This window comes from Myxocyprinus asiaticus, chromosome 13 (assembly GCF_019703515.2).
Source record: "Myxocyprinus asiaticus isolate MX2 ecotype Aquarium Trade chromosome 13, UBuf_Myxa_2, whole genome shotgun sequence".
Taxonomy (NCBI): domain Eukaryota; kingdom Metazoa; phylum Chordata; class Actinopteri; order Cypriniformes; family Catostomidae; genus Myxocyprinus; species Myxocyprinus asiaticus.
Genome location: NC_059356.1, coordinates 33,778,533 through 33,800,740, shown reverse-complemented (window position 1 = coordinate 33,800,740; position 22,208 = coordinate 33,778,533). Strand labels below are relative to the sequence as shown.

General features: G+C 39.5%; 2 protein-coding genes across 5 annotated transcripts; one reads left to right on the top strand and one right to left on the bottom strand.

Annotated features, from left to right (window-relative positions):
- Nucleotides 1-75: 75 nt before the first annotated feature.
- Nucleotides 76-1,717, top strand: dexi (Dexi homolog (mouse)). Its single transcript, XM_051713928.1, has 2 exons — nucleotides 76-1,159; nucleotides 1,230-1,717. Exon 1 carries the CDS (start codon nucleotides 728-730, stop codon nucleotides 995-997), a length of 270 nt encoding a protein of 89 aa, XP_051569888.1. The 5' UTR covers nucleotides 76-727; the 3' UTR covers nucleotides 998-1,159; nucleotides 1,230-1,717.
- Nucleotides 1,718-1,819: 102 nt separating this feature from the next.
- LOC127450088 (MHC class II transactivator-like) lies at nucleotides 1,820-16,253 on the bottom strand. 4 transcript variants are annotated; one of them, XM_051713833.1, is made up of 20 exons: nucleotides 16,091-16,253; nucleotides 15,723-15,773; nucleotides 15,497-15,556; nucleotides 15,343-15,375; nucleotides 14,829-14,909; nucleotides 14,683-14,730; nucleotides 14,227-14,376; nucleotides 14,037-14,120; nucleotides 13,889-13,939; nucleotides 13,627-13,746; nucleotides 9,154-9,231; nucleotides 7,389-9,072; nucleotides 6,864-7,043; nucleotides 6,645-6,710; nucleotides 6,432-6,512; nucleotides 5,809-5,892; nucleotides 5,636-5,719; nucleotides 4,213-4,296; nucleotides 3,931-4,014; nucleotides 1,820-2,372 (listed from the first exon to the last, which is right to left on the bottom strand). In XM_051713833.1, exons 1-20 carry the CDS (start codon nucleotides 16,110-16,112, stop codon nucleotides 2,297-2,299), a joined length of 3,201 nt encoding a protein of 1,066 aa, XP_051569793.1. In that variant the 5' UTR covers nucleotides 16,113-16,253; the 3' UTR covers nucleotides 1,820-2,296. The 4 variants fall into 4 exon arrangements, with proteins under 4 accessions (XP_051569793.1, XP_051569794.1, XP_051569795.1 ...); XM_051713834.1 differs by having other exon boundaries at nucleotides 14,829-14,906; XM_051713836.1 differs by lacking the exons at nucleotides 15,723-15,773; nucleotides 16,091-16,253 and having other exon boundaries at nucleotides 1,826-2,372; nucleotides 14,829-14,935; nucleotides 15,497-15,536.
- Nucleotides 16,254-22,208: the final 5,955 nt, after the last annotated feature.

Here is a 22,208-nt window from a genome sequence, read left to right as displayed (position 1 = left end):
TTCACTGACATTGAAGAACTCAATTACCCAGAGTTCCTTTTTAGGTGAAGTCATCAATAAGCGACGTTTGTTTTGTTTTTTTTCCCCACGCGTTATAAAGCTTCGCTGAGCCTCTATGATCAGATTGTTTTTATTCTGAATCTTCAGAATCATCAACTTTACAAAAAAAAAAATAAATAAAAAAAAAAGCTAATTTTTGTGTCGTAATGTTTTAGAGCATCAAGCTTCGGCTGCTGAGAAAGACGAGTGGGTCTTGGAGGATGGATGTTTCAATCAACCAGTCATCTGATTATATTTCAACACAACAACTAATCGGAAAAAGTGTGTTTCTTATTGGGTTTTCAACACCTTAGTCTGTTTCAATAAGTTCCCCATGGACATTTCTCGAAGTCTGCAGTTGTTGACGTGTTTGAAAACTTGGATCTGGTTCGTCGCATTAAAGGAAACACACTGCAAACTGCACCGTCAGCTTGACTGCTTGATGAACATACCACGGAAACTACAGTAGCAGATGTCTGCCATTCCAGGCCTTGGGGCGTGTGCTTAAAATTAAAGCATGCTTCTTTTCCCCAGCTTACTTGCTGTCTGGCGAAAACATACTTCTAGTGTCTGTTGAACGTAACCTAAGGCAATTACAGCTGTGTGATTACCAACAGTGTGATCAAATGCTTTCAATTCACTCTGTGTCTGTCTGCTCAGTGAGACACAATCATATGTTTTGGGTTCTATGTCACACTCCATTTACTCTCAGTTAGATTCAGTGGAATCGCTAATCAACGAGCTTCCATATATGTTTTATCTCGGCCTGTTTTTTGTCAACGTCTTAATTCTCTATTATGCATTTTTAATGGAATACATTGTCCTTAATGTAGGGATAGTATTCTTGCCAGAGGATATGGACCAGGCACTGGTGGATTTGGGTGTTCTCTCTGACCCAGCCTTCATTCCTTATGACACGGACACAGAGTTGGATGTTTTCGAGGGATATCTGGAATAAATAAAGCATGACTGGCATTCCCAACCAAAGCTTTTGTGGGAAAGGAGTAATTTGGCTGATTCATTTGGTTACTCGAGAACCATTGATAAAGGGAATTTTGTGTGCTCTTTGCAGTTATGAAAAGATGTTGCAGTGGTCAGCTCATAAAAGTCACTTTCATGAGTAAGTATTGTTCAGTCTTTAGATCATGATCTATAGAATTAAATCCACACTAAGTGTTATGTTTCCGCAGGCTGTCCAAGTCCAGGGGATTGACCTACAACCAAGCCATAGTGCCACATGGAGTATTTACCTGGAACAGATAATCTGAAAGGACTATGTAGTGCTCCATGAAGCACCCGGACAGTGTCTCCTCAGAGATCATATTCAGGCTCCACCCACTACTGTGGATACCAATCTACTTATTTTTAGTTTGGCATTCAGCACTCAAACAGCATTCTGTGTTAACCCTGCCAAGGGCTTGTTATTACCCTTGAATATGTTTAGACAGCACCCTTATTCACGATCTGTATCAGCATGTTTTTGTCCCTATTTAAATGAGCAATACGTCTTGAGACAAACAGGGTGTCTGTATCAGTATTCTGTTTTTAAGGGTTTTTTGCTATAAGACTCATAGAAACTGCAAATTTGTGACTGCCTGAAAATGAAATATTTGATTGAAGTTCAGTTATTCACACTATATACATTTAATAAATGATTACTTTCACTTTGTGTACTGCAGTGCTGTGTTGGTGTCACATTTGAATTTCAAATATCTGGACACAGCATCTGAGGAGAAACAGAAAGCAGCAGTAGGATCATATCTAACAAAGATTTTTTTTTATTGTTCTTGTGAATTATAGAAGGCCCTACATCAAAGATGTATTGGTCCATTGCTTCAGTTCACAGCTCAAGGTGAAAAAAACAGGTCACAGTGTCCAGAACAATACTCCTGGGTGCCCCTCTTGACAACAGTCCTAGTTTGATGTATTTGACAATTACACAAATTGTTACAATCTGTCACAGAAAGCAGATTTTTGAGAATTCTTTTTATTATTGTAACAAAAAAAGGTGTAAAAAAATAAGTTTGTTTTAGTTATGTCAGAAAGTGCAAAGCAGCCATAATATACACATCAGTCACATAAAGTAATGATTTCTATGAGAAACTGTAACATCTTGAAGTGAGCAAAACCATTTAGTGTCCTTGTTAAAAAATAAGGATGATCTTTTGAATATTGTGATCTACAGTATGCTTTTGTATGGGGAAAAAAAAACCTTGCTTGTAACAGTGTCTAATATGTAGCTATTTGAAATAGTACGTCAAAGAGATCTTATCCGTGGGTCTTGAAGATGAAGGTGTTCAAAAACTCCATATGGAATGAAGTCATTCCAAAGCCTAATGAGGAATAAGGAAAACCAAGATTATTCACATATCAAGAAAATAACACTGAATAATGTCAATGTGATGCACAGTCTCTGTAGCTATGTTTCTTTACTTTATATGAAAAACCATAATATCGCAAAAACAATGTGCGAATAAAGCTGCGTTTCTATACAATGTGTTCAAAAGAACAAAATTGTCCCTTCCAGAGAAATTGTAGCCACTGTGACTATTTTATTAATAAAATGCTTGTGGTTTAGAGCACACAAACAAAACACTTTAAAGAACATGTCTCATGTCTGGGAGCGATTGCGTGTCACACAGTTCTGGGAGTACTATGTGTGTGCATGCACCCATCCTTATGACTTTACCATGTAGATCTATAAGATATTTTCAAAAGCATCAATAAACCTGCTCTTTGGCACAGTTTAAGTTTGGATTCGACTTATCTGCTCAGAAAACTCTTAGCAGGCATTGGATTTTCTAGACACCGTTATTTCAGAATGACCAAAGTAACATTTCAGATGCAATGATTTGTCTGCTGGGTAGTCCAGTTTACGAACAAGTCATTCAGTCACATGACTTTTTTTACATGCATCTTGTATTCCTAAAAAATTAAATAGGAGTTTATTCGGCAGATGTGTTTCCATCATAGTTTATGCGCATTTCATCTTATCGAATAAAAAATGTATCCGCCTCAAGCAAGCGTTTAAGTTTTTATGCGCATTTTGGAGATTTGATTCACATCTTGGTGTTTCCATTCAGCAGTTTTTATGCAATATCCCAAAATGCGCATAAAAATATGTGAATGGAAACCCAGCTAGTGACTATGATCGGTATAACTCCATCTGTCAACTTAAAGAGCACCTATTATGGTTTTTCAAATATTACCTTTCATGTAGTGTGTTATATAGTGGTTTGTGAATGTAAAAAGTCTGCAAAGTTTCAAAAATCAAAGTGCACGACAAATGGAGTTATTGACTCCCAAAGAAAGAACGGATTCTGAACACCTGAAACGAGTCATTAGTAATTCCAGACTTACTTCCTGTACTAACCTACGTAATTTGGTAACAAAAAACACGCCTCTGGTCTTCATTGGCTGCTCGCGAACAGCTTTGACCCGCCCTCAAACACTACACTAAGCAGTAGACCAATCACAACAGACTGGGACATCTGACCAATCAGAGCAGAGTAGGCTCTCTGAAAGGAGGAGTTTAGAATGAATCCTTTATAACGGATCATTGAACGAGTCGTTTTTGACACTGGGAAAAAAAGGTAATGCTACAATTTAAATTATGAGCAAATTAAATTGTTTTTTGACCTTGGATGCATGTAAATCTATTGTATGAGACCTTTAAAACAAAATTAGGCATGTTTAAAAACCATAATAGGTATAATAGTCTGTTGGCAAACTATTCATTTTTAAGATTGCTTATGTTTTGCTTAGTGTCAAGCTGCTAGTTTATGAGACATAATAGAACTAAAACATTTGGAATGTCAGACCACTATATTAAAACTAGTCCCAAAGGTTGTTAAAGACTAGTTACTGAATATTAAAAAATTTGTGACTCACTCTAAGGACTTCATTCCAGTGCAGTTTTTCAGAGCAGCGCTGAGCTTTTTAGCTCCAATGTCTGAAAACTTGTTAAACTTAATGCTGAAATAAACAAACAAAGCATTAGAAAAACAAAATGCATAATATAATAAATCTAAGTTTTCCTTGTTGTAATATAGTTGAAAAGGATGGTTGGAATAGAATAGGACAGGAAAAATATCTCTAAAATTCCCAATGTCCTTATAAATATATGTGGTTATATAAATATCTATTTAGTAGGATTTCACATGATTGACTTACTCCAGGTCCTGCAAGAATTTAATGTCTGGTAAAACTGAGGCCAGATGTTCAGCTCCACTGTCATCAATCAGATTTCCATACAGACTACAAGAATTGATAATGGCATCATTGTGACAAAACAATTAGGGTTTTATATTTAGGTTTTACATAGTGGTAGTTATGGTAAAAAAAACAAATAGTATACACTGAAGGCCAAAAGTTTGGAATAATGTACAGATTTTGCTCTTATGTAAAGAAATTGGTACTTTTTTCACCAAAGTGCAATTCAACTGACCACAATGTATAGTCAGGACATTAATAACATGAAAAATTACTATTACAATTTGAAAAAAAAAAAACGACTTCAAAGAGTTCTCATCAAAAAATCCTTCACATGCAGTAATGACAGCTTTGCAGATCCTTGGCATTCTAGCTGTCAGTTTGTCCAGATACTCAGGTGACATTTAACCCCACGCTTCTTGTAGCACTTGCCAAAGATGTGACTGTCTTGTCGGGCACTTCTCATGCACTTTACAGTCTAGCTGATCCCACAAAAACTCAATGGGGTTAAGATCCATAACACTCTTTTCCAATTATCTGTTGTCCAATGTCTGTTTCTTTGCCCAATTTAACCTTTTCTTTTTGTTTTTCTGTTTCAAAAGTGGCTTTTTCTTTGCAATTCTTCCCATAAGGCCTGCACCCCTGAGTCATCTCTTTACTGTTGCACATGAAACTGGTGTTGAGCGGGTAGAATTCAATGAAGCTGTCAGCTGAGGACATGTGAGGTGTTTATTTCTCAAACTAGAGACTCTGATGTACATATCCTCTTGTTTAGTTGTACATCTGGCCTTCCGCATCTCTTTCTGTCCTTGTTAGAGCCAGTTGTCCTTTGTCTTTGAAGACTGTAGTGTACACCTTTGTATGAAATCTTCAGTTTTTTGGCATTTTCAAGCATTGTATAGCCTTCATTCCTCAAAACAATGATTGACTGATGAGTTTCTAGAGAAAGCTGTTTCTTTTTTTGCCATTTTTGACCTAATATTGACCTTAAGACATGCCAGTCTATTGCATACTGTGGCAACTCAAAAACAAACACAAAGACAGTGTTAAGCTTCATTTAACAAACCAAATAGCTTTCAGCAGTGTTTGATATAATGGCAAGTGATGTTCTAGTACCAAATGAGCAATTTAGCATGATTACTCAAGGATAAGGTGTTGGAGTGATGGCTGCTGGAAATGGGGCCTGTCTAGATTTAATCAAAAATGACTTTTTTCAAATAGTGATGGTGCTGTTTTTAACATCAGTAATGTCCTGACTATACTTTGTGATCAGTTGAATGCCACTTTGGTGAATTAAAGTACCAATTCCATTCAAAACAACAAAATCTGTACATTATTCCAAACTTTTGGCCACCAGTGTAGGTATATTTGAGAGTGACTGTACCTGAGACTCTGTAGAGAAGGGACTGATACTAGAGCCTGAGAAAGTTTCTCTACTCCAGCATCTCCAATGCAGTTCTGAGACAGACTAGTGGATGAAAGAATCAGACAGTTCAATTACTACACATCACAATTTCTAAGGTTATAACCAGTATCACTGTGGCAGATGATACTTACTTTAATAATTTCAGAGATGTCAAAAAGTGCAAAACGCCAGCTAGCTTCTCAGCTCCAAAGTCTCCTATTTTGTTTTTCTCAAGGCTGAAAGTCAAAATCAAACCAACTGTCAAGTAAAATGTAGTATGCATGTAGTTTACACAAAAGAGAGCAGAATCTCACTGTATACAAGTAAAAGAAAAAAATCTTTATCTTTGATTTGAAGTATTTAAGTCCTTTTAAAAAAGCAAAAGCATTCTTTTCTATATGTAAATATAGTCATAAACCTACTAAACAATACAATTAAAATGAAAATGAAAAATGAAAATTGTCATCATTTCTCATGTTGTTCCAAACCCGTATGACTTTCTTCAGTGGAACACAAAAGGAGATGTTAGGTGGTTTGTTAGTCTCAAACACCATTCACATTCATGGCATCTTTTTTTTTTCTTTCTTCCATACAATGATATTGAATGGTGACTGAGGCTGTCATTCTGCCAACATCTCCATTTGTGTTACATAGTCATACGGGTTTGGAACAAAATGATGGTGAAAAAATTATAATTTTTAAATGAACAATCCCTTTAACAGTCCCTGACCCTGTTCTATTTGATATTCACATCTCTGAATGTTTGAGTACTCACTCCAGATGCTCAAGAGACTGCAGGGAAGGCAGGACCTCTATGAGTTTTGGGAAAAGTTCAGGACCAGTCTGGACTCCAAGCCTGAAACACAAAACAAACCCTAGCTGTATTCAGAGAAATAATGCCTATGATAAAAATAACACAAATTAAAGAATGAATGCGAACAGGAATGGTGGGAACAGTATGATGAAGATAACAATGATATTTGCTTACTCAAATTCCACTCTCTGAAGCTGGCTGAGGGCTGGTACACCTTCATCCAGTGCAGATACACATGGACTAAAATCACAATCATATTCATTATCAAACATCATCATTAAAGGCCACAATTTGAATTTGAAGTTGCAAACACATAACAAATACTTGGGCTCAGAAATGAATACTATTATTTTCACAGGCAGCCTCTCTTGAACACACATTTGATGTTTTTACCTCATTGGTAACTTCTTCTCTCTGTGAATCTGGACCAGGAGAGGCAGGTTCTCAATGTGATACCCTTGTGTTGCCTTGAATGGGTTTAAGGTGAATTTCTCAATGGCGCTTTTCAAGTTCAGTTCATCATTGCTTTGCTGTAAGTCCTCCCATAAGCCAATAGTGTCTGCTGTATGTGCCCTTTTTGAAAAACAATTCGATAAATACAAATGAAAAACCTATTGCTTAAAAGAATAGTTCACTTAATAGTTACAATTCTGTCATTCATCACCCACATTATGTTGTTCCAAATCCGCTGGACAGGGCACAGAAAAGATGTTAGGTAGAATGTTAGCCTCAGTCACCATTCACTTCTGTTGCTTCTTTTTCTCAAACAATGAAAGTGAATGATGCCTGAAACTAGCATTCTACTAAAAATCCCATTTTTATTAGAATGTTTGGAACCACATGAGGGTGAGTAAATGATGACAGAATTGGGTGACAATCGTAGATAATAAAAAAAAAAATTATAAAAAAAATTCTCACCAGAATGATTTTATACATTGGAGTCCCACAAGCTCTTTAAGTCCACTGATGGGTATGCATGTATCTTGCAGGTTAATGGAGAAGGTCCTCTTCAATGCGCTGGCCTGCTGAAGAAGATGGCATATGACATACACATCTGACGGGCAAAGCTGCACCCCACAGAACGACAGATTGTCAGGCAAATTCTTCAACAGCACTTTGGCATATTTGCCACTGTTGGTCTCGTAAACACAGTGAAACAGTTCGAGTAACCTGGCAGGGACCAATTCAATAGGCTTAAGGTTCTCCAGATGGGCATCTACAGCCTTCTTTTTGGCCTGTATGTCAATGCTGCTGTCCAGAATGCTAATTCCATTAGTTGGAGCCTTCTGAAAGAGTAGGCCCATGACAAACCTCTGCATCACATCTTGCGACTCTCCCAGAATCTTCCGTTTTCTCAGCTGGACCCCACCGTAGGCTACCAGCGTTTTCTCATTCACCTGTTTAGATTGTACCAAGTGCACGGCACCTAGGAGGTTCTGAGTAAAAAGGCCTGCAAAGTGGTTTTCCTGATGTGACAATGTTTTGTAGGATGTAAGTATACCACTTTTAAGACCACAGTCCACCAGCTCTGCGGAGCTGACACGGTTTGCATGAGTACTGTGGTTCTTGAAACCTTCCCATGCCATTTTGCACAGCTGTGGGATATTCTGCATGTGTTTGTAATCTAATATGCTATTCTCCTGGTTAGCCAGCTGCAGATGCTTGGAAGTCACTCTTTGGCACAAGTCTGTGAGGGTGGTAGGCAAAGCATCACTGCAGCCATCATGATGCTCCAGCAGGAAGCATGTAATCCAGCAAAGTAGTGGGTTGGAGCATAGACTGTATATGTATCTTTGATTCTTAATTTTTGTCAGTGCGTTCTCCTGGATTGAAGTGTCCTTGAAAAATTTTGATGTGTAAAGCTCTATGTCCTCGGGAGAGAAGCAACAAAGCTCCAAAAGGCTGTCCATTTTTCGCAACACCTGATTAAGAACATCTTTAGGCCTGGTGGCAATGAGAAGCGTGCAGCCCGAGAGAATTTCCTTCTGAAACAGACCTGAGAACAGCTGTTTGATTGTGTATTTAGTGCCTGTGGGGGATTTAGCAGGGGACTGAAGAAGCCCCTCAAAGTCTTTAATGTCATCAAAGCTATCGAAAATAATGAGAACATCATCAGGAGAGGAAAGGATGTATTTGAAGACAGTATCAGAGTCCTCGCAGTGGGGAGACATCGACAAATCAAACAGTAAACTTTTCAAGCTGTAGCTCGATTTAGTAAGGTCTAAAAGCTTACAGTTCAGCAAAAAAACAAACTGAAATTGAGGCAGGCTGCCGCTCGCCCAGTCCAAACATAAACGCTGGATAAACGTGGTTTTCCCCACTCCAGCTTTTCCAAGGAGAGCGAATGATTGTTTTGGTCTGGAAGTAGTGTTATGAAACAACTGACTTTTGTCTAATTTTCCTTGCTTTCGCTCTGAATCACTGAGGATGACCAGTTCTTTCTCTAGACACTTGTTTGCATTCTTGCCGGATTTGATAAGGAGTTTTCTCTGGACCAGGTGCATGTCTACGTAGTGTGACTCCATTCCCAAACCCCCACGCATAACACAGCAGGCGTTTTTTATGTGGGATTTGGCATGATGTACGTAGTCCTTGACACATTCTGCAAAACAAACATTGGCCATGTTTTAAACAGTGTAATGATGCCATTCGGGGCTAACACAGTAAGTAATTGTTTACTCACTTGGTGCTTCTGGCTGGACTTTCCTCTCTGTTTTTGGAGGAGGGGATTCTGTGTTCTTCTGTGGCAGTTCATTTGAGACTAGCAACAGAAAGAGCAAAATATTTGTGGCAAACCAATAAGCAGTCATTTTCTGACCATTGATACTGTTCTGAAATGTTAGTAGACTACATGCAGATTACTAATATAACCTTTTTCCTATCCAGAGTTATTATGTTGGCTTGACAAAGCCAACATACTGTTATTCTATAGACATGGTTTCAGGTTTAAAAAAATCTATCTATCTATCCGACCGTTGGGCCTATAAAATCGTCAAATGTTTAAAACTATTTTGAACTTTCAAACAAGGCGTTACGAAGCCAATATTAAAATGTATCTTCATCTGTCTAGTTCTTAGTGTAAAATGCAACATTTTATCTGCTTACAAGGAATATAATTTTTTTTTCATTTGCTTAGCTTAAAGCAATATCACATAAAACACTCATATAAAAAGGTTAAACACTCTCACTCTGTGCATCATTCATAAACTGATTTATCGGTTAGGCCATTATTTGTCCCATTTGATGTTATTGGCATCAGTCAATAACCTTGTCCACTTGGCCAAAGATGTGTTAGTGTCTGTGCCTAAATAGTCTTTATCACAAGGGATATGTAAGAACATCACATTAAGCATTGTACTGTACTTTTGTTTTTAAAATGCTGCTGTTTTTCTCACTGTCATTTAGCTGAGTCTTCCAGAACGAGCACTGAAATATGCAATGCAATTCATTGTAATGTAATGTGCTTCAGGTCCATTTCTCTTGGTTTGTGAAACGCTCTCAGCAGTTTGGGTGTGAGATGCTAAAATACAGGACAAACACACAAGACAGCGTCCAGTATGGATTTCATAAGGAACGCAACTTCGTTCCCTTAACTTATGGACGATTTGTATTATATGGGACGATTCGTATTATACACGACGTTTGCCGACCCTAGCAGTCCTATATATTAACTTAAAACAGAAAATGTGCATTATCCATTTCACAAGGTTGTTGGTAGATTTACTGCCAAAACAACGACACTAATCCTAGGAGAAATACACTATTTTCATTTCAAGCGTTTTCTCTCCCATAAAAATCCATTATCTTGCATGGCTGCTTAAAACAGTAATATGTATTAAGACATATACTGTCTAAAAACTGATGACTCCAATTTTAAATGGAAAGCTGATTCATTGAGCTTCAAAAACAGAAAAGGCATAAGATTAATTATGGGGAAGAAAATACTTGACATAAAAATATTGTTTTTCTCTTTTAATTGCAGCTTCATTTTTTTGACAAAAATTGATGTTTATTAAAAGTGAAGGTTGATGGAAATCTGGTTATTCCTGTTCAATATATGAACACTGTTTTCATTTATTTTTGTTTTCACAAAGATTCAGTGCTCTGAACAAGTTCAGGCTGCATTGTTTCATATTATTCCAGACTGTTCTGCACCAAGCAAAATTTCAGCACATAAACAGTAAAGAAATGCTTTTTTCCCTTCTGCTCTAATGTACTGAGGGGCTGTCGTGCCTTGTTAAAACTGTATACAGTATGTTTACAGTTTCAGTACTGTTACGAATGTTGCCTATATGCTTACATAAAATACAGCCTATTGCAACAGTACTTGCTTGGAGAAGAAATTATAAAAATAGTGAGCAATGTCGGGTTCGGGTCGGGTTTGGGTTTATAATCTGACGGTATTATTCGGGCCAGGTAGGGTCAGGCCACATGGTCTTGGGTACGGGTCGGGTTCGGGTTTCATTTTAAGGCCCATGCAGACCTCTAGTTGCAAGGGAGATGTTCATTTTATGTGTCCTTCCGCGACAGAAAGCTGAGAATCCACGATACAGCGCTTTTTGGGTTGCAAGAGTTGTGATATCAAGTTCACATTAAAAAATACCAAGCATTACAGAAAAATGCAGTCCTGATTTTATTTTGTCAGCCAGCTGAATAAATGAACATAGCTTTGGAATCATACTAGTGAATTCAGTCTATATTTCCCACCACAGCAAATTTAAACTAGAGAAGGCATATATGAGTGATTTGTTTTATTGGCAAAAGAGCAAGCTTAATAAGTATTAAGCGCTGTCTTTCCAAACACAGAAAAATTAAAATTAAATGTTTGATCTGCTTGGACCTGGAATACAGCATAATCATAAGCGTTCCGCACTGACAATGTCATGTCGCGATCCAGTCCGAAACTCACGGATGGTGTCTGATAAATGTATTTTCACCAAAGTCAGTGGTCTTGTTTCGATTGGGATGCTTATTGATAAAGGCTAAATATGGATGTGTGACAAGGAGGGCTAATCAGCCGAGGAGAGGGATAAGTGCAACGAGATGCGACAGTTCGGGAGAGAGAGAGCTACAGGCAGCTGCCCTGTATATGTTTGTGTTTATGTTTTGTCTTTATGTTTTAATGTCTCATTAAACATTACTTTGATACTTCGTCCAGTTCCCGCCTCCTCCTTTCCATTGAAGCCTGTTACATTGGTGCCGAAGCCCAGGAAGGAGGAAGGATGCGCCGTCGTAGAGTCCTCGCCACTACCATCCACCCTAAATGAGCAGCCGCGGCCATCCGCCGGGGGACGGAGGAGTTGCTACTGGCCGCCTGGACGCGGTGGAACGGCCGCCATCCGCGAGGGGAGAGGCTCACTGCTGGCCGCCTGGAGCGGTGGGGCCGCTGCCAGGAGCGGAGGAGTTCCCTACCGGCCACCAAAATGCGGAGGGGCGTTCCGTCCGGCAGGGGTCGGAGGACTGGCTCCGGTCTGCCCGGGGAGGAGCGGCTGTTGTCCGCCAGAGGGTGGAGGAGTGATCGAGGACCAGGTGACGGCGTGTATGGGAACCGATGAGTACGTTTTTCCTCTCTCTCTCTCTCTCACTGTCGCTCCGCGTTGGCCTTTCCCTCTCCTCATTTTGTTGTTTTGTTTTTCCCTCCCCTTGTCTCCCTCCCAGGTTGTGGAAGGCGGGGAAGGACTGGAGGGAAAGGATGGGGGGGGGGGGGTGTACGTCATGCCGGGGGTCCCCTGGCCTGAGGCAAAGGAGGGAGGAGTGTGACAAGGAGGAGGGTGGGGCAGGGCTAGGCCGGGCCGTAACTACGCACACCCGGTTCCCACATCCTCCTTTCCATTGAAGCCTGTTACAGGATGTTATCCCAAAAAAACAAGTTTCAAACTTGGATGAACTCAGAATCAGAATGAGCTTTATTGGCAAGGATGCTCTGTACTTTCATGTACACTGCATGGAGACCTTTCCAATCTGTTTTGACATATTTTGACACTCATGTGCAGCCGGTTCTACAGGGCTAACATTCAAATGAAAGTTAGAGCACCCTCAATTGCAGACCAGGGCAAATTTATCCTGAACGTTTTTTTTTTTATTAGATATTTGGGACCTAACACGCCTCCACAAGCGCTTAATATGCTCAGGGTTGCCAAATAATAGATGTGACCCCCCAATCAGAGATTTATACTTGCACAAATTGGAAATATTCTGCCTAATGTTATAGGGGAGAGCGGGGCACAATCTAACGCGGGGCTAGTTGTAACACACGTGGTTTAAACGTTTTCACACACACTGGTAAAATGAAATTTCATTTGTTTACTTGTTGCCATATCAACACTGTGTAGAGAAAAAATTGCAGCAAAATTCAAAGAACATTGGAAGATAAATTTTTTTGTAATAACATCCATATTTACAGTGGCCTATTTCATTAAGCATCCCAATTGAAACGAGACCACTGATTTTGGTGAAAATAAATCAGACACATTCCATGAGTTTCAGACTCTTTCTAACTACTGGATCTTTTTCACTACCGGATCTGGATCGCGACATTGTCGGTGCGGAATGCTTATGATTGTGCCGTATTCCAGGTCCAAGCAGATCAAACGTTTCATTTTCATTTTTGCTGTGTTTGGAACGACAGCGCTTATTACTTATTAAGCTTGTTCTTATGCCAATAAGAACAAGCTTAATAAGCTTAATAAGCTTGTTCTTATGCTAAACAAATCACTCATATACGCCTTGTCTAGTCTTGACACTATGATATAGGGGATATTGAGGCATATATTTTTACAAGTGTGATTCCAGCACTATGCACATTTTATGTTTTAGTAAATATTGTGTAAAATAAGTTAATTTCAGCAAACTTTGTTTCATTTGCTATCATTAAAGGTGCACTAAGTATTTGGAATAAATTCTCTAAATATGTTTTTCTTAAAAAGTTTTTCCACACACATTAAAGGAATGTTGCTTTAAAAAAAAAAAAAAGAAAAAAAAAACTTTTACATTTATGCTCACTCACAGTGATAATTAAGCAGAAAATCTGGGATGCTGGAAACCCAAACACAACCACAAGTTCTTTCTCAGGATATTTAGCGATTGTTTATATCAAAATATTGTAATTGTTTGAATAATACTTATGCATGTTGCTGACCTCAAATTCTGGGCCTACCTTTTATAGGAGAGGAACTGTCTACAGATTCTGATGGCAAAATCTTGCACAATCTGTCTGATAATGAGCCAACTGGGAGTACTGATGCAGTGAGCTCTGGTGGGGCAACTGTGCCACCAGCTGTAAAAAGAAGGATTCAGGTGCATTTAAATAATTTATCACATTCAGGTACATGACATTACTTGCTTATTTAAAGGGACATTTTTGGGTGAACTATTCCTTTAATGAGAAACCACCTTGTGTTATGAGCCATTTAACTTACGAGGTGAAAGAGGAAGTATTTGTGTGCCTGGACTCACAGATTGGGGTGACACTGCAGAGATAGATGTAGAATTACAGATACACTGGATACATTAAAAGAGCATGTAGCCACATGCAAATGTTTGGAGATGCTGTTATAGGGGACTCACCAAGCACATACGTGGGTCCTGTTGGAATCACAGTGCTTATTAAAGGCTGTGTAAGAGGACTGAGGGTCTGGATGATCTGGAATGCTGGACCACCAGAGATCCGAAGACACACATTGTTTGGGAAAAGCTGAGGCTTAGTAACTAGAAATGAATACAAACCAATATTCATCAAAACAGCTGTAAAACTCACCACTAGTGGGCAGAAGAGGGGGACTGTCAAAGGTAGTGATGCTGGTGAAGGGTACATGCAACAAAGGCTGGAATGCGTTTGCCCTTGAGTGGAAATTACCCTCAGACATAATGGTGGGCGTTCTTTCATTCGGGGGACTTTCAGCACACACTGTTTTTGCAAGGGAGACATCAGATATTTAGGCTTAGTGATTGCAACGTTTAGTTTCACTTGTGGTTTTGCTGGCTTGAGAGCTAAAGATATCATATCCGTTCAAGTTGTTCCTTTTCCATAATTAATATAGATTTTCAAGACAATTTTTTACAAATGGCGGAACATAGGGGGAAAAAGGACTGCTCTTTACAATGACTATTTGGCAGTAAAATAATCTACCAAGACTATGCAACAACACGTCTAGGTCAGTCAACCAGTTATAATGATACTGTAAATGTTTAATGCTACATTGTAATGAATTACCCTTTTTGTTGCGTTTATGGTGGGTAGGTTTGTTCAACTGTGTTTCACCTACCAAAAGAAATTATATTGTAAAACTTGCCATAACTTCTGAGATAAGATTTATTGACTTCAATAAAGGTAGAACATCTAACAGATAATAACATTACCTTTCCGTTTTGTAATTGGCCTTGTTTCTGTAAAATTAGCATTTTCTGGTGTCAGCGAGCAGGTTGTGTCTGTGCCATCTGCTGTTTGTAAAGAGCATGTGAGAGATCTCATCCCAACAAAGACAATATTGAATTAATTTAATATTTACTTTACTCAATCAGTGAAAATGTCAAATAAAAGGACAGTTACTGAGATTAAGTGAATAGTATTTGGCTGGCCATGTGATTCAAACATGGCCGCCCCCATGTCACCATGTAGAATAAAACAGCTTTTATAAGGTTACTGATATGACTGGAGTCTTCATTTTAATGTGTGGTCATGATTTCCTACATATATTGAAAAATGACAATTCATGTCTTTAGGAGTTTAACTTTTTAATGAGGAAAAAATTACAGAGTGCACCTTTAAAGCACCTTAAAAAATAATAATAATAATAAAAAAAGGCATTCAGGAATTTATAACTTAAACTAATTCTAGTTGTGTCCTTGAATAAATGATTTAGAGAAAACTTACATGGAAAATCGAGAACTTCAAGGAAATCTGGATCTGCCGAGACAGAAGGAAATGAGCTAAAACTAACATGCCTCCATGACACATACTGTACAATCTATTGTTATGTAGTATTGTGTGAACTACAAAATGAAATAGAACAATGAGTGAGACTGACCCAATAAGTCTTCGATTGCTCCACTTAGAATGGAATCAAGGTACTCCACGATAACATTGTCTGTGGAAATAGTAAATCTCAGTCATAGATTCACTACTATAAAACGCCACATATATTCTAAATTTATTCATTTATTGAATAAATATATTACACACTAAGTTTTTTTTTTTTTTGCTATATATGCCACATGTGTCAATAAAACAGGTCGCGCGCATCTACCACTCACCAGGTAAGAGTTCAAACGCTGGATCTGAGACAATATCTTGCGTTTCAGCATCTGTCGTAACATAGTGACACATCATGTTGCATTATATATTTTGGACATGTTAAATTTACAGTCACACCAGAGGGAAAACTCATAGCAAGCTCATAGCGTGGATGCGCGAGATGTTGCTCTGGTGCGCGGTGTGAGAAAATAAACTCCAGTTATTGCTATAAAAAAATTGTCGGATTATTCACATTGTAATTTTTTTTTTGCACATTTCTTTATATGAATCATTATCTTTACCGTCAAACAAACAAAATAAATGTGTTGGCATGACGCAAAACACATAACACTAAGATAAAATAAAACATCTTATTAATTTAACTTACCTATTTCACAGAGATGGTCCATCTTTATTCGAGAGTTAATATTCCATCATGTTCAAGTTATTAAGCAAAAAGCTTTATAAAAAACGCGCAGCGTGTCCTCACATAACACTGCGGATGCATTGTTTGGCGAACACCAAAACTGGCTGCACGATCACTGCATGCTTTTACTTTCGGTATGATATGGGAGTTGGTTTGGTCTGCATGCATGAACCAAACTCGACATGCGTTATTTCTCAAATGCAGCATTTAAAGAACTAATTTATTGGTATATTGCATAGTGTTGAGAAACCTGAATCTTATGAAGTGGTAGAGTTGGAGATTTTGAGGATAATGGTGATGGTACTCAGGTTCCAGATCTCTGAGGGTGCTTCTGAATTTAGTAGGGGTGCTCTATAAGTTAAAGTGAAGAGGAAATAAAGCACCAAATTTGATGATTACAATAATGTAATAAGTAAAATATTTTTCATTTGTGACTTTGCCAGCTCTACTTGTCTTTTTACACCTGTTTGTAGTGACGCTGATGATAATCACTGCCTGGCATTGTTTTCTCTGGGCTTGGTACTCACACAGGGAAGTGCACCGATCTGGAGTGGCAGGTATTTTCCATTACCAGACATAACCTACATAATCACTAAGTTCTTTCACATTTTTGCTACATATGCCACGTGTCAATAAAACAGGTTAAGGATGATGGTGATGGTACTCAGGTTCCAGACCAAAATCTCCAAGGGTGCTTCTGAATTTAGTAGGGGTGCTCTATAAGTTAAAGTGAAGAGGAAATAAAGCACCAACTTTGATGATTACAATAATGTATTAAGTAATCTTTTTTGTTTGTGGCTTTGCAAGCTCTACTACCTTGAATAGCTTCAAAAGTTTTTATTTCTTTTTCCAAAACCAACCAACCCTGTTTTGAAGTGTTGATATGAAAGCAAAGAATCCTTGCATCCTTAGTTCTTCCTATTCACCTTAAAGGGTTGTTCACCCAAAAAACGATAATTCAGTCACAGGAGATCAACAGCTGGTCAAGAGTTTCACTTAATAACACATTCGATTTCAGTTTATTTCTCACCAAACCTTAGCATATTTCTTCAGAACAATACATGGGTGGCATTCCATAATTGATTAGACTTCTGTATTATACTTTTGTTTCCTTTTGAATCTTGAAGATGTGGTCACCATAAACTGCCCTTGTATGACTTCACTGAGCACTGCATTTTTTTCACAAATTCCCCCTTTGTGTTAAGAAAAAGAAAGTCTTATGGGGTTATACAGAAACAACACCGGGGTGAGTAAACAATGACTGAATTTTCAATTATGGGTGAACTAATACTATAGTGCTAAAGTGAAGTTCCCTGTTCCAAATCCATGATACCAAAGAATATTTTTATTTGAATTTCCTTCTTTGTCATGCCATCCTTTCAAAGTAAAAGGAAACTATGTGCATGAATCCAACAAATACTGGCGTGTCAATTGCTTTGTTTGCTTTTGTTTTGTGTGGGCACTGTCACTAACAGTCTTGCAAACAGAAATGGTTACTGTAACAGGTAAAGGATGGACAAGGAGGAGCCGGAAACCGGCTGAACAGTCAACATAAAGTTCAATGTGAATCTCAACATAAAACAAACCTAAACAATCACACACACAGCATGGCCTCGTGCCTATCTTTCTGTCTTGAACTGGCATCTCCGGCCCCCCTTTTTCTCGCTCTCCAGCTGATCAGCTGATTCAGTGCCAGCCGTGCACCCTCACGGCCCGGCCACGCCCTCCTCCTCATCACAATCCTCCCCCGTGAACCTGGGGGAGAGACGAGGGGAGGCTTGGGGAGAGGGAAAGGGCAAGAGGACACACAGAGAGAGAAAGAGGAGAGGGAGAGGAAAACTTGCCCGCTGGTTCCTGGACATGCTGTCGCCCGGTCCTCAACCGCTCCTCCGCCCTCTTGCCAACAACAGCTCGCTCCTCCCCGGCGGAGGGTAGCGAGTCCTCCAGCCCCTGGCGGACTGAACCTCTCCACCCCTTCTTCGGCAGATGACAGCGGTTCCTCTGGCTCTTGGCAGCCAGCAGCGACCCCTCCATCCCCAGGCAGATGGCCGCGGCTGCTCCTTTGGCAGACAGTAGCGGCGAGGACTCTGCGACAGCGCATCCCTCCTCCCTCCCGGGTTTCAGCACTACTGTAACAGTTAAAGGTGGGGAAGGAGGCGGCGGGAACCGGCTGAACAGTCAACGCGGCTGCGTGCATCTCTCTCTCTTGAACCGGCAGCTCTGGCTCCCCATTATCTCGCTCTCCCGCTTATCATCTTATTCAGCGCCAGCCGTGCACCATCACGGCCCGGCCACACCCTCCTCCTCGTCAGTTACATTACTTCACATTAATGTTGGTTACATTACATCACATTAACATAAACCTGATTTACAGTGTCTCACTGTCAATTCATATAAAATGAGGAAGGGTGTCTACAATTGTCTGTTTCTCAGGTACTTTTTTATATTGATCGAACTACACTATATTGCCAAAATTCGCTCACCTGCCTTTAGACGCATATGAACTTAAGTGACATCCCATTCTTAATCCATAGGGTTTAATATGACGTCGGCCCACCCTTTGCAGCTATAACAGCTTCAACTATTCTGGGAAGGCTTTCCACAAGGTTTAGGAGTGTGTTTATGGGAATTTTTGACCATTCTTCCAGAAGCGCATTTGTGTGGTCAGACACTGATGTTGGATGAGAAGGCCTGGCTTGCAGTCTTCGCTCTAATTCATCCCAAAGGTGCTCTATCGGGTTGAGGTCAGGACTCTGTGCAGGCCAGTCAAGTTCTTCCACACCAAACTCGCTCATCCATGTCTTTATGGACCTTGCTTTGTGCACTGGTGCGCAGTCATGTTGGAACAGAAAGGGGCCATCCCCAAACTGTTCCCACAAAGTTGGGAGCATGGAATTGTCCAAAATCTCTTGGTATGCTGAAGCATTCAGAGTTCCTTTCACTGGAACTAAGGGGCCAAGCCCAGCTCCTGAAAAACAACCCCACACCATAATCCCCCCTCCGCCAAACTTCACAGTCGGCACAATGCAGCCAGACAAGTACCGTTCTCCTGGCAACCGCCAAACCCAGACTCGTCCATCAGATAGCCTAATGGAGAAGCGTGATTCATCACTCCAGAGAACGCGTCTCCACTGCTCTAGAGTCCAGTGGCGGCGTGCTTTACACCACTGCATCCGACGCTTTGCATTGCACTTGGTGATGTATGGCTTGGATGCAGCTGCTCGGCCATGGAAACCCATTCCATGAAGCTCTCTACGCACTGTTCTTGAGCTAATCTAAAGGCCACATGAACTTTGGAGGTCTGTAGCAATTGACTCTGCAGAAAGTTGGCGACCTCTGCGCACTATGCGCCTCAGTATCCGCTGACCCCGCTCTGTCATTTTACGTGGCCTACCACTTCGTGGCTGAGTTGCTGTCATTCCCAATCGCTTCCACTTTGTTATAATACCACTGACAGTTGACTGTGGAATATTTAGTAGCGAGGAAATTTCATGACTGTACTTGTTGCACAGGTGGCATCCTATCACAGTACCACGCTGGAATTCACTGAGCTCCTGAGAGCGGCCCATTCTTTCACAAATGTTTGTAGAAGCAGTCTGCATGCCTAGGTGCTTCATTTTATACACCTGTGGCCATGGAAGTGATTGGAACACCTGAATTCAATTATTTGGATGGGTGAGCGAATACTTTTGGCAATATAGTGTATGTTTATCTCTCCACCTGACACATATTGTATATCTTCCATGTTCTCTTTCTGTTTAATCAGTGATCTGATTGCAGGACAGTGAATCACAAAATAAAAAAGGAATCTCTTTGGAGCTGCATACTATGCTTTAGCTTAGGTAGCTTTTAGCATCTTAGGATGGGTCCCCAGGAACTGAGATATTTTTACATGTGCTTCAGAGGCATCCTGTCAGGCAGTATCAAACTGACTTGTGTATTGTTTCATCTGTCCTGTCTTGTATGGGAGTTGCATCATATATTTGAGCAATACTTAGCATGCACAGTAAAAGTGGTCAGCGTTAATGTGGATATTTGATTCTTTCACTGCTGAACTAACATGCTGTAGTGTAAGATGAACTGATGCACTCCATAAATAGACTTTAAGTTAGTGTAACTTTTTCAGTGATAAAATACTTTCTGCTATCCTAGGTTAATATGCAGAGACAACAAGTAAGCCATTAATACGTAAATTTTCTTGAAAACTGTAAAAACGGTGTCTCATGTGGCCCTATAAATATTCCTGTTTGTTTTGAGCAGCCTGTCCAGCCTGGCACAACAACACTGACTCAACCAATGACTTGAGTTTGGGGCGGGACTATCTGTTTGTTCCACCAATAGCAGAAAAGGGGCGCATTTGGAAAGCTGTGTTTATTTTTGCAATTCTGTTCAGTGGTGGTAGTGGTCCAGAAGTTACACACTTCAGCTTTAAACTACTGAGACAGCAGCAAACTGTCAAGTCACAAATCATAAATTATATCTATGTCATTTTAGATGCTTGCTAATTCATTGTCTTTTTATATTCCTTCATGCAGTGATGTTCTTTCTTAAAGGAATATTCCAGGTTTAAAAAAAAAGTTAAGCTCAATTGACAGAATTTGTGGGATAATGTTGATTACCACAAAAATTTATTTCGACTCATCCTTCCTTTTCCTTAAAAAAAAAAAGAAAAAAAAAGCAGCATTCTGGGTTACAGTGTGGAACTTACAATGGAAGTGAATGGGGCCAATCCGTAAACACTAAAATACTGACTGTTTCAAAAGTTTAGCCACAAGACGTAAACAATATGTGCTTTAACATGATTTTAGTGTGACAAAATCGCTTACTAATCTTTTTTGTGTAAAGTTATATATAATTTTCTTATATATCTGCCATGATGATGTAACGCCGTGAACCCTGTATTCCCTACAAAAATGGCGATTTAAACAACTTTACGGCTCAAATAATACACGTTTTAACAGAACAAACAATGTAGGTGCTTTCCTTTGGCAGACGGCAGCGGCGAGGACTCTGCGACAGCGCATCCCTCCTCCCTCCCGGGTTTCAGCACCACTGTAACAGTTAAAGGTGGGGAAGGAGGAGGCAGGAATCGGCTGAACAGTCAACATAAAGTTTAATGGTAAAACTCAACTTAAAACAACATAAGACAGACACACACAACGCGGCCGCATGTGTCTCCCTCTGTCTCAAACTGGCGCCTCCGGCTCCCCTTTATCTCGCTCTCCCGCTGATCATTTGATGTATGACGATGTAACGCCATGAACCCTGTATTCCCTGCAAAAATGGCAATTTAAACAACTTTACGGCTCAAATAATACATGTTTTAACAAAACAAACAATGTAGGCGCTTTCATAAAATTATAAGCTTCACATTTTTGTGTTTTAACCCTCCAAAAATTGTCCCCATTCACTTTCATAGTAAGTGCCTCACTGTAACCACGATTTTTCCCTTTTTTTTTTTTTCAAAGGAGGGACGAGTCGAAATTCATTTTTTTTGGGTAATCATCATCATGCCATAAATGCTGTCGATTCAGCTTTACGTTGATTGCATTTAACCCCTATTAAAGAATATTCCTTTAAAGAGAACGTCATTCTCTGTGCATAAGCTTCACTGAATTATTCTTCCTTTAGGGAAACTGGGGAATGTTGTAACATGTTTCATATTTCAACAACTGTAACTGTTTTTTTCAAAATACAGTGCATCCGGAAAGTATTCACAGCACTTCACGTTTTCCACATTTTGTTATGTTACAGCTTTATTCCAAAATGGATTAAATTAATTATTTTCCTCAAAATTCTACAAACAATACCCCATAATGACAACGTGAAAGGAGTTTGTTTGAAATCTTTGCAAATTTATAAAAAAAATAAATAAAAAAAATCACATGTACATAAGTATTCACAGCCTTTGCCATGACACTCAAAATTGAGCTCAGGTGCATCCTGTTTCCACTGATCATCCTTGAGATGTTTCTACAACTTGATTGGGGTCCACCTGTGGTAAATTCAGTTGATTGGACATGATTTGGAAAGGCACACACCTGTCTATATAAGGTCCCACAGTTAACAGTGCATGTCA

Excerpts from the sequence above, each read along its gene's own strand:
- dexi (XM_051713928.1), top strand. The coding sequence starts at position 728 with ATGTCACACTCCATTTACTCTCAGTTAGATTCAGTGGAATCGCTAATC.
- LOC127450088 (XM_051713833.1), bottom strand. The coding sequence starts at position 16,112 with ATGGACCATCTCTGTGAAATAG. Across the intron at positions 13,747-13,888 it reads AATACTTCCTCTTTCACCTC|CTGGTGGCACAGTTGCCCCA; the intron begins GTAAGTTAAATG and ends TTCTTTTTACAG. Across the intron at positions 2,373-3,930 it reads ACTGGAATGAAGTCCTTAGA|GCTTTGGAATGACTTCATTC; the intron begins GTGAGTCACAAA and ends ATTCCTCATTAG.